Consider the following 12,010-nt stretch of genomic DNA (forward strand, 5'->3'; position numbering starts at 1 on the left):
TAACAAGTTTATTAATCACTTATGAGTGGGACCGCATCCACACAACACTCTCAAGTGCTGCAGGAGGTAGCACATTTAATTCACAAACCATTGTCCCTTTTATACCATTTTGTTGCAGTGTAAGCATGTGCACAGAAATGGAAAGAACAGTTTTAGAAATAGCTTTCAGCAAACAAGGGCAGATGAATAACCACTTGATCAGCAAAGTGGGAGGGGAGCAGGAATGCTTATGACAGCAATAAAGGGCCAACAGTTAACATCTAAGAACAGGTGCACAAGCAGCTAAAAAAACCCAGCACTTTAGCTGAGTCAGGAAGTCAACTAAAATAGAAAACACAAGCAGAGTGAAAAAGACGAGCAGCAGAGGACGGAAGAATTATGAAGGAAACTAAATGGATACCACAGCAAAAATGACTGTTGCTTATGCTAACGTCAAAAATTATACGCTTCCACAATCCGAGCAGCTAGAGTTTGCCGGGAGAAGATCACGGCCCGAGAAGGTGCGCGCTCTGTAAGCCGTGTCTCCGCAGCGGAGTAAGGAGCACGGCACCCGCTTCACAAAGCCGCCCTGGCGCGGACTCTCTGGTCTCCCGGCACCTCCAGTCAGACAGGCTCAATCCCAGAAGCATCGCTGGGCTTCAATCTCAGTGAATAAGAGGGCAAGGATGGAGCAGTTGGAAAGTGCATCCGCTCACGCAACCATCTTCCAACTTACCACTTTAGGGCTTTTTGACTGGCAGTCTCTTGAAACACCAAAACAAGCGTGGGACTGTTCTTTTCGGGAGACATATGGGAACTTAGGGTTGCAGGAAACTGGTGGCTCCGTGCAGATTCCAAACCTTTATGTCACAGAGAGGAAAATGTATGCTGTTTGCCAAAGTTTGAGGTTTGCAAGGGCTTATGGGTAAAATTAGTTCAGGAGAGCCACTTTTTTGGGCTCTTTTATCAGGAGAGCTGGGGGAATGCTAGGTGGTAGGAAATTTGTGGGATCCCAGAAGATATCCTCACAGAAATGTGAGAAAAATGTGCCTTTTATCCAAAGTTGAAGCTTGTAAAGACTTATGGGTAAGGAAACCTGGTGAGAGCCACAGAAGTCACCCCACCATGGAATCTACTAGGTATCAAGTTTTTGAAACTGTACAGGTTTGCTATGTTTTTCTAGGTACCAACTGAGCTAGGAACCAAAATATACAGCTACCGATAATGCAAAAAAAAAAAAAGGGTCACTATTCAGTGGAAAAATTTGATGTGTCCATGTTGCTGAAGACGGCTGAAATGCCAGAAACCGGTCCTAGGAAGCTTGTTTCCGGTCCAGGGAAGGCATGGCTTGGCAGTTCGGGCTGGACTGTTCCCATGAGGCACAGGGACTGATTTGCATATGGCCATGTCTGAACTGGGGTGGCAGAGTGGGCTAAAGAACGGTGATGGATAAAACCCAGATCTGTTGACTGGGTGTGAGTGTTTGATTGGTTCTAATGCTCCGTCCATCACCACCCCCTTTTGTACCACTTTGTTCGCCATAAGTTGGCAGGGTATGCTCAGACGTGAGTCCCTTGCTCACTTTGCCACTGGATTCAAGCAAGCCTGGCTGAAGACGGCTGAAATGCCAGAAACCGGTCCTAGGAAGCTTGTTTCCGGTCCAGGGAAGGCATGGCTTGGCAGTTCGGGCTGGACTGTTCCCATGAGGCACAGGGACTGATTTGCATATGGCCATGTCTGAACTGGGGTGGCAGAGTGGGCTAAAGAACGGTGATGGATAAAACCCAGATCTGTTGACTGGGTGTGAGTGTTTGATTGGTTCTAATGCTCCGTCCATCACCACCCCCTTTTGTACCACTTTGTTCGCCATAAGTTGGCAGGGTATGCTCAGACGTGAGTCCCTTGCTCACTTTGCCACTGGATTCAAGCAAGCCTGGCTGAAGACGGCTGAAATGCCAGAAACCGGTCCTAGGAAGCTTGTTTCCGGTCCAGGGAAGGCATGGCTTGGCAGTTCGGGCTGGACTGTTCCCATGAGGCACAGGGTCAGACTGATTTGCATATGGCCATGTCTGAACTGGGGTGGCAGAGTGGGCTAAAGAACGGTGATGGATAAAACCCAGATCTGTTGACTGGGTGTGAGTGTTTGATTGGTTCTAATGCTCCGTCCATCACCACCCCCTTTTGTACCACTTTGTTCGCCATAAGTTGGCAGGGTATGCTCAGACGTGAGTCCCTTGCTCACTTTGCCACTGAATTCAAGCAAGCCTGGCTGAAGACGGCTGAAATGCCAGAAACCGGTCCTAGGAAGCTTGTTTCCGGTCCAGGGAAGGCATGGCTTGGCAGTTCGGGCTGGACTGTTCCCATGAGGCACAGGGTCAGACTGATTTGCATATGGCCATGTCTGAACTGGGGTGGCAGAGTGGGCTAAAGAACGGTGATGGATAAAACCCAGATCTGTTGACTGGGTGTGAGTGTTTGATTGGTTCTAATGCTCCGTCCATCACCACCCCCTTTTGTACCACTTTGTTCGCCATAAGTTGGCAGGGTATGCTCAGACGTGAGTCCCTTGCTCACTTTGCCACTGGATTCAAGCAAGCCTGGCTGAAGACGGCTGAAATGCCAGAAACCGGTCCTAGGAAGCTTGTTTCCAGTCCAGGGAAGGCATGGCTTGGCAGTTCGGGCTGGACTGTTCCCATGAGGCACAGGGTCAGACTGATTTGCATATGGCCATGTCTGAACTGGGGTGGCAGAGTGGGCTAAAGAACGGTGATGGATAAAACCCAGATCTGTTGACTGGGTGTGAGTGTTTGATTGGTTCTAATGCTCCGTCCATCCCCACCCCCTTTTGTACCACCATGTTGCATTTTGGGCAGTTTCCTGCTGCGGACACTAGGCCTACCCACATAAGTGAGGTTACATTTTTACCGGGAGACTTGGGGAATATTAGGTGGTAGGAAAGTCATGGCTCCCTGCAGATTTCAGAACTTTCCATCACAGAAATATGAGGAAAAGGGTTTTTTAGTAAAGTTTTGAGGTTTGCAAGGGCTTCTGGGTAAGAAAAGCTGTTGAGAACCACGCACATCACCCTACCCTATATTCCCCTAGGTGTCTACTTTTCAAAAAGTGCAGGTGTTATAGATTTCCCTAGCTGCCGGCTGAGCTTGGGCCCAACATCCTCAACTACCCACATTGCAAAAAAAAAAAAACATCCGTTTTCAGTGGGATAATGTGATGTGTCCATTTTGTGTTTTGGACACTTTCCTGTCGCAGGCATTAGTCCCTCCCACCCAAGTGAAGTTCATTTTTATCAGAAAACATGTGGCAACATAGTATAGTAGAACAACTGTTATTACCAATTGAATTTTGCTGCATTTGTGCATTCCAAAAGAAAGCCAGTGAGTAAGAAAGAACACATTTTGAAAAATGCCCTCTGAATCACATGGGTACCCACAAATACAGAGATGTACAACCACTGCTCCTAAACTCAATATCTGGTGCCCATTTCAGAAATACATAGTTTTCCTTGATACCCATTTTTCACTCTACATCTTTCCCCATAAGAATTGGTCTCTGTACACAAGGAAAAACAATTGTAAGGTGCAGCTCCGTTGTTGGCTCTAGGTACCTCAGGTTCTCAGATAACCTACAAACCCTGTGTATCCTCGCAATCAGAATGGTCTAGTGGACGTAATGGTATAATGCTTTTGTAAATTGGCCATTGTGACAAAAAGTTACTGATATAAACGTTGCCACAAATAGCCATTTTTCCCTACTCATTTTAAATATTTATTCATTTCAACAGTTAGTTTCTTTAGGAAAACCTTGAGGGATATACAAATATGACACCTTGTTGAATTCAAAATGTTGTCTACTTGTTAGAAATCTATAGCTTTCCAGGATCACCCATGGGTTTTACACCGCTTTCCAACACAAACTAGAAGTAGGAAAGATGGGCTACCTCTTTGAAAAATGCCAAAACTGTCTTAAAAAATAGTTTTCTGATTCAGCTCTGTATGTTCCAGAAAGCTAGGAAGATGGTGAGTTTAGCACAGCAATGCTTTTGTTGAAGCCATTCTTAGGAAAAAAGCCTGACATTTTTTGCTGGGCATTTTTTCTTATTTTTACCAAAAAACCTCAAAACGTAGTGATATTTTGCCTATTTTCTCGGTCCCCTCTAGGAGAATCCATAAACTCTGGATACCTTTAGAAGCCACATGATGTTGGAAAAAAGAACAAAAATTTCACTTGGATACCTTATGTGGAAAAATGTTTTGGAGGCTAAGGTGCTTTGCATGAGAAAATGGTATCCAAAATGTCACAACTATGTATAAAGATTAATGTATGTTCTGCAGAAGTAAAAGTGTCTATGTTCTTGTTCAACCATCCTTTAAAAACTAATAATGAGATAGAGTATTTGTTGGACTAGTTAATACAAAACGGATAGGCATTCCTTTAATTGTTTCATGTATATTTTTTGTATTGTGTTGTGTCAAGCACTTTTGTGTCACCTTTTCACCAAGTCACGTTGTTTATTAATTCTATGTTTATGACAGCTGCATATGAAGACATTTGGGTATATTATTTGGTTATATGACTATGAATATACAAAATAATTAATGGCATTGTTGTGTGTTGTTTATCTTTTTTAATAATTGTATTATAGGTTTGTTGAGAATTGGCCCACATTCCTACTCCTGCAGACCATACATTGATCTTTATACATAGGTGTGACATTTTGGACACCATTTTCTCACGCAAAGCAATTGCGATACCAAACAGAACTCATTGTACCCAGGTTCTGAGGGATACAGGGCAACCCCGTTATTTTTTTATGTCAAAATAGAATGTATGCTATGGAATACAGATGTCTTATGATGAAAGGGGTAGGGCTAAGCTATATCAAAAAGTGAATAGAGTAATTCCTGACTCCACTGCATGGAATTTGAATATCTTCACAAAACACATCTCACCCCTACTGTATTACCCAAAATACACTACACAATGCTGAGAGATCTCAAAGAAGTCAGTTTGAGACAGCAGATTGGAATCACATGATCTCATACTCTTGGACTCTGTAGCCAAGTGATCACACATTTGCAGTTGAAGTTAGAAATCAAATTAAACTAGACATTAAACAATGTGTGTTACTAAAACACCTGTTTCCAAAGAAAAAAAGGAATTCATTATCAAAAGTTTGCTCTAAGCCTCCTTTTGGCAAAGTATTCCAATTTTTAGGATGCAGGCAGGACGTTCTCAGTTTGGTCTTTGGAGCAGGGCCGTGAAGGAGTGGACTCTAGCAGAACAACCTAGAATGTCGATAGTACATACGGGACCCAAAGTGGGAGATAACCTGGAGTCCAGTCCAGTATTTCTGCAGCTTCGGACAATATAATAATATTTCTAGCAGTGAACCAGAATCTCCAACATAGGGCTAATTTGGCTTTGCCCCATTTAAGAACTTTTTGGGTTTACTGCAAGTGAGCACTTTCTGTAGAATCTTCCTTGCTTCACATTCCATATACCCATCTTAGTCTAATCATAGATCGCCCCTACTAGCCATCATTCAAGGATTTGTCTAGCTTTCTGTCAGATTTGCCACAGGTAATTATATGTTGGTTTGTTTATGCAGAAGTATAATTTTTTGTATGTTGGAAACTATATGCTTAATGGCCTCCCCCTTTAATCCACTTCTCAAATAGTACGGGTAGCTGTGATGTTTCTTCTCTCATTGCTGGGTGAACTGCCCAGTGTTGCACTTGCAAATATCTAAACCCCTCTGTTTTGGCTATGCCAAATTGTTCCTTAAGCACATTCAGCAGTCTAATCATCCCCTGCCACGAACCCCTTATACAAGGAGCCCAACATTAGACATTTGTTATCCTTCCAAATTCTATAACTGTTCATTCCTTGGCCAGTAGCAAAGCTTGGGTGTTTCGCAAATTAGAGGTGTACTTAGACAGCTGTGACATCAGGCCCTTTGCCTAGCTTAATGTGTCCCATATTTCTAGGGTCACTCGGAGAGTCAAGAACCCATCTCCTGAGCTTTCGCCCCCACTCAAATCGCCCATCCCCATGGCCATAGTGTAGCTGTCCTGACTAATAATACCTGTCAAGAAAGTAGGGGCCAGATGTACGACCCTTTTTTGCGGCTGTAAATGGGAGATCATCCCGTTTGCGACCGCAAAAAAGGGTATTGGCATGTACAAATGCTATTTTGCGAGTCACTGACTCGCAAAATAGCATTTGCGACTCCCGCTATTAGGAAGAGGCGTCCCTTCCTAATAGCAAGTCATCATGCCATGTACAATTGTTTTGCGACTGCAGTTTACCACCTACTTCAAGTAGGTAATAAACAACTCTTAAACAGGAAGGGGTCCCCAGGGAACCCCTTTCCCTTTGTGAGAATGTGAGAAAATATTTTTAAGCGCAGGCAGTGGTCCCAGGGACCCCTTTGTATGCCTGCGACATCTAAACATTTAAAACTACCTCCTTTGGATGTGCACGAGTCTGATCTGCCTGGACTGACCTGTTTACTGATACCTGAGATGGTGGCTCCACTGTGGAGATGCTCTCGGTAGGAAGCCTGACTTGTGATCCCTATCAAGTGACTTGCCTTCCAAGAGTACTAAGAAAGTGTTACTAGCTCACAACCTAACGGGTCGCAGCTGAGAATGATGGGTGCCTGACCCGAACATGGCCGCCAGTTGTGACTTTTTTCCCCCAGCTGAACTCTTCCTTACATAATCCTACCAGGACTTTTGCCTGACCTCAAGATGGCGTCTGGAATTCATTCGGACCATGGTTTCTCCCCCCCCCCCCCCCCCCCCCACACAAATCTGACAATCTCGGAGTACACCTGATATCCATCCTGACAGCCGAGTCCGAGTTCTATGTCCGACGCCCGGTGGAGCTGCTCTGTTCAGTTATTGAGGAGATCGGCCTTGGTTCATCCCCTGACCATCACCTACCCAGCCGGACTCTGGGCACAGTTTTTCTCCCCGTCTCGCCCACCCCCCCTCATCGTATTTCTGTAACTCTGCTTTTCCCTTGTCTCTTATCTATCTGTTCCCATTTAGCACTCTTTCTTTCTTTGTCTACTTCCTTTGCTCCTATCCCCTCTCACCTGAATCTTTCCCCTTGCCCGCTACATCGCCTAGTCCCCTGTCCTTTTGTGCCCTTTGACTAAGCACTCCTTCTCCCCTTGTTGGGGAAAGATCCAATATTTATACTCTGGAGTCTCAGCAAATCTGCTGAGAGAGTCCACAGCGCCTAGGGAGCCACTCACAGTTGAGGTATGGTAAGGCACCCCTTGCCAAAGCACTCCCTCTCCCCTTTTTGGGGAAGGATCCAGTATGTAGGCCTTGGAGTCTCAGAGATCCCTCTGAGAGAGTCCACTGCATATAGGGAGCCTCTCGCAACAGAGATGGGGAAATGATACAACTTCCCCTGGGATCACAGCTTACTGGACTTTGGACGCTGCTCTGACTCGTCTACCAGTTTGTGTCCCCGTCACCCTCCCCCTCCTCTTTCCATGCTGTCTCTCTCACCCTCCCCTCCTCTTTCCCTCCTCCATTCTCTGTCTATTTCCCCTGCTCTTACCCCCCTCCCCTGAATTTCTCCCCTTGCCTGCTTTTTCCCTTACGTATATGTCCTTTTTGTTTATCTCGACCTTACTTGTCACTATGTTGCCAGGCTCTAATAACTGTGTAACCTCTGTAACGATGTAACCTTCAATTATGGTCTGATACTCATGTGAAACGCTCTGATACCTCCGGGTCTAGCCAGCGCTATATAAAACCTTTAAAAAATAAAAAAACTTAAAATACCTGCCCTTAAAAAAATGAAACTGACAAGTTTCATTTTTCTTTTTAAATGCATCCCGTTTTCCTTTCAGGAAAAATGGCTGCATTAAAAAAAGAATACTGATTTATTTAAAAGCAGTCCCAGACATGGTGGTCTGCTGACCCCAGCAGGCCACCATCCCTGGGAGTGCTAGCTAGCCATTCCTAATGGGGTCGCAAATTGCGACAGCCTCATTAATATTCATGAGGCATGCAATTTGCAACCACATTAGGAATTGCTAAGAGTGTCTGAGACACTGTTATGCATCCCTTTTGCGAGTCACAAATGCGATGCATTTTGCGAGTCGCAAATTGGTTGGTCGTACATCTGGCCCTAGATTGCCAGCCCTCCCTGGGAAATGGGAGCTGTTATTTGGCATTTTAATGTTAGACATTGTAATGGAACAGCGATTTCTTGATGAAGCAAACAAAAAAAAGTCCAAGAATTCATGAAGTAAAATAAAAAGATTATTTTCAGTGGACCTGAAATGGAGTAGGTCTTTGATAATAAGCAAATTCACTGTGCAAGATATTATCATTTTCCCATAGGAGAATGAACAATAGTTTTATTTGAAATTAAAACAGATTTCCCTTAATGGTATTAACACCGTTTTTTGTTTAGACAAAATATTAAAACATTATGAATACAGTCAGTGTCTTCTATCTCACTGTAAACGTAGTGTGCTGTGATCTGGTGTGAATCAGAGAAGTCTGTGCAAATAACTATTCATAAATGGTGATGGAATAATTTACCAGTGAAGGTCCACTAATTAAGTTTGGTAGGTCCTAAAAAATACACTACAGAACCTTTTCTCCAATGCAGACTCCTTTTGTGCCAAATTATATTAACAAAATGATTGGAATGACCCCAAAATTGGTGGAGCGTACAGGAATTGGCTTCTTCAGAACGAGAAATACTTTCTCTGTGGAGAAACCAAAAAAGTGGTGTGTAAAAGCACATCTCTTAAATTTACACCTGCAGTTTGCTATATTTCCCATGCACAAATGGCTATGCATTGGAATCCTCCTGGAAAGCTAGAACTGTTCCAGACTTTTAGGACTACATTTAGATTTCAATACAGTAGTAAATGTTTCTCCAGGCAGTAAACTTATGAGAGCTCATTTCCAACTTCCCAAGCAGACACAATATGAATCAGGTCCTCTGGCATTCTGTACTCTTGTTGTACCCTTCATTACTCTCTACCCTAAGTTTCAGTACAAGCCTGTATTAGTACCAGCTTTACATATGATTAGAGATACAGAATAAGTCTGGATTAAGGAGCATTATTTCTAGGTCTTTATGAACCTTTCCCACCAAGCATAGTGTAATGTCATTAGGCAACATATCTGCATCTCATCAGACTTGCTCATTATAATTTAAATAATCACTTCCCAGGTACCAACTCATAGAAGACATTAGTCATTTTTTTCTTATACACTTGTTTACAATATACTACAAAAATGTTGTACCTTGAGAATATGGACAATTTTCCTCAGAGCAAAGGAACCTTGCTCCTTGGGTATATTTAGTTACAACAGTCATTGCAACTACTATCCCCTCCAACATACAAAACCTCTGAGATGTGTAATCAATTGGAAACTCAAGAAGACTGAGATAATAACTCGGTAGAGATGGCAAATGTGTGAGCTTCAGCACCACATTGATCTATAATAAAAAAAAAAAGGTTATTAGTACACTTATTACTATATGTACATGTAAGTAACTGAGTTTTAATTCCAACAGTGATTCTGATAATAATAACACTTAAGGCTCACTTCTTGTAAGTACTGGGAGTGTGGATGTTGGGGGCAAGAAGTTGGGTGTGTATGGGAGTGTATAGGGTGCAAGCCTTGGAAGCTACAGTTCCCTCCCAGGTTTTTCTTTTGTCATGTCGATTATTGCCAGTTACATTTACAATCTTCTGTTTAATGACAGATAGCACCCAACCTGCTCCTTTCATCATTAGTTCTATGGAGCAATGTCACAATAAGTGGTGTGTGACCTCTTGCCATCCTTGAGTGAAGTCCCATTGGTCTTTAACCCCTAAAGTTACTCAATCGGTTCACCTCTCCATCTATATCGACCAAGCAGAGTAACACTGACCCACTGATCCATTCTCGGGTCAATGCATTTTTCCATGAGGTTGCGATGCATCTTTTAGCTAATATCAGGGCGGTATTGAGGAAGTGGTTCCGATCTTCCTCTTTGTTATGTTATGTTAAAAAGTACTTGTAAAGCACACGTACACCAGATAGTTTCATGGTGCTGGATTCAAAGGAGTTCTGCCGCTGAAGGACTTATACATACGCCTGGCGAAAGAGCCAGGTTTTCAAGAGTTCCCTGAATTGAGGGTATGATGTCGTAGACCTAATGTCCTGAGGAAGGGAGTTCCAAAATTGAGGGGCCAGGACCGCAAATATCTTTCTAGGGCACAGGAATAGACCTATTAGATCTTTGGTATCATTAGTCCCTGCTTGCAAGCATCTTTTCCAGTGTTAGTGTCTCTTCCCTTTAATAGTTTACTACAATAGGATACGTCCAAGTCACAGGGTAAAATACTGCATCCTCCATATAACACCTGGAGAAAGCATTTGGGTATATTTTCTTTAATTTCGTAGGTGTGAGATCTACTCTATGCAAAACAAAAAGTTAAATAGCTGTAACTTGAATCTTACATTGCTCAAGAGTCATACTGGGTGATCTACGATTGTCTCCCATGTATGGTCTGATAATTTCTGGCCTAAGTCTTAATTTCAATTTGTCTAAAGTTTGTTTGATCTCCATTCAGGTCTAACTCGAGTGCATTATAAATGGGTGTGATGGCATTCCTCCCACTACCAAGCGTAAGTGTGGTGTGTGGTCTGTGATTCTTCAGTGCTTCATTCATGATTGTGGGTTCCATTCAGTGATTGACACGTCAATCTGTACAGCATACTGTAGGAATTTGCACACTAGTACTTCATCAGCTTTTATAAGCTCAGCAAAGGATTTAGTTTGCCTGAGTCTTACATGTCACCCTCTTCATTGACCAGGTGCAGCCGGTGCAGGTAAGAGTGGTATGGGCGGGAGAAGGGGGGGGGGGGGGGGTTGAGGCTGTAAATCGACAGACGATGGAAAAGGGGAAATTAAAAATATATATATATAAAACCGATTCTCTTGTGCTCACCGAGTCGGTGATGTGCTGAGCACAAAGTAAGTGGTTTTCTTATTAAAAAAATGCTTTAGCCTATTCTGTCATCGGTCGACCTCCCCCCTTCCCCGCCCCAGCACTCTTACCTGCACCACCCGCGCCTGTCACTGACGCCATACTGCTCCCATTTCAACAATTTTGCTATTAGGTTTTTACATCAGCAAACATCTGATTATTGAATTTGGGGTTTTGTTACGGTTACAAACAATTATGCATGCATTGTTAAACAGCATTACAGAAAGTTAGTATTACTGTCCTGTTATAGGTGATTTGTTGTATGTATGTCTTTCAACTATCACAGCTTTCTCAATATTTTGGCATTCCGTGAAAGCTTACAATGTCCATTGTTGTTTCTAACTTGGTTGTTTGCACCTATTTAAGTCATTAAACAAATGGTTATTACAGCAGGTTTTAACAATAACAACAGTAACATGTCTTTCCCGTAGGCAACAGTTTCTCTCCACATTTCCGTACATTGTATAGGATATCTATAGCGCAAGGTTCCACCCCCGAGTTTCCGAGTGCTATACAAGCTGAGTAGGTGTTGTGTGCAATCCGATGTGCATGCTCATCTGTTAACAAACGCTTTCTTAGACGTTTGTGGCTTGGAATGAGGGGCGCACTATCAGTATGTTTAGTGGATAGCAGACAGCCGATTAAAAACGCCTGCTATATGTATGTGTTCTGGGCTCCGCATGCTATGTATGAGTGGCTTTTACAATACGCACACAGATTCAACATCCCCTTCTGCTGAAGGAGTGTGCAAGGCGTGTCTATAGGGGTGCATGAGGCTAATGAGCTACGTGGACTGCCCGTTGAATGTAATAGCTATGCAGCAATTCACGCTTCAACAACTAAGAACACCGGGGAGGGCGGAGAGGTTGCCCACATGCGATCTGTCTGCGTCCCCTGGAATTCTTGTTTTATAGCCTCCCAATGCAATGCAATAGGTTCTCTACGGAGGCCCGAGATATCTTCAGTCCGGAGTGCCATGTCCTT

General features: G+C 43.4%; 1 protein-coding gene and 1 long non-coding RNA gene across 3 annotated transcripts in view; one reads left to right on the forward strand and one right to left on the reverse strand.

Moving 5' to 3' along the window:
* MCMDC2 (minichromosome maintenance domain containing 2) overlaps nucleotides 1-12,010 on the reverse strand; it is a 1,176,074-nt gene that overhangs the window by 1,033,312 nt on the left and 130,752 nt on the right. For both annotated transcript variants that reach the window (XM_085604114.1, XM_085604113.1), the window contains exon 4: nucleotides 9,291-9,486. In XM_085604114.1, coding sequence (XP_085460240.1) covers nucleotides 9,291-9,486 — 196 coding nt within the window. The remainder of the gene's footprint in view (nucleotides 1-9,290; nucleotides 9,487-12,010) is intronic.
* The window catches only part of LOC146831224 (uncharacterized), a 146,102-nt gene that overhangs the window by 71,743 nt on the left and 62,349 nt on the right, over nucleotides 1-12,010 (forward strand). The gene's annotated exons all lie outside the window — the stretch shown is intronic.

This window comes from Triturus cristatus, chromosome 5_1, assembly GCF_964204655.1.
Source record: "Triturus cristatus chromosome 5_1, aTriCri1.1, whole genome shotgun sequence".
In the NCBI taxonomy this organism is placed as follows: Eukaryota; Metazoa; Chordata; class Amphibia; order Caudata; family Salamandridae; genus Triturus; species Triturus cristatus.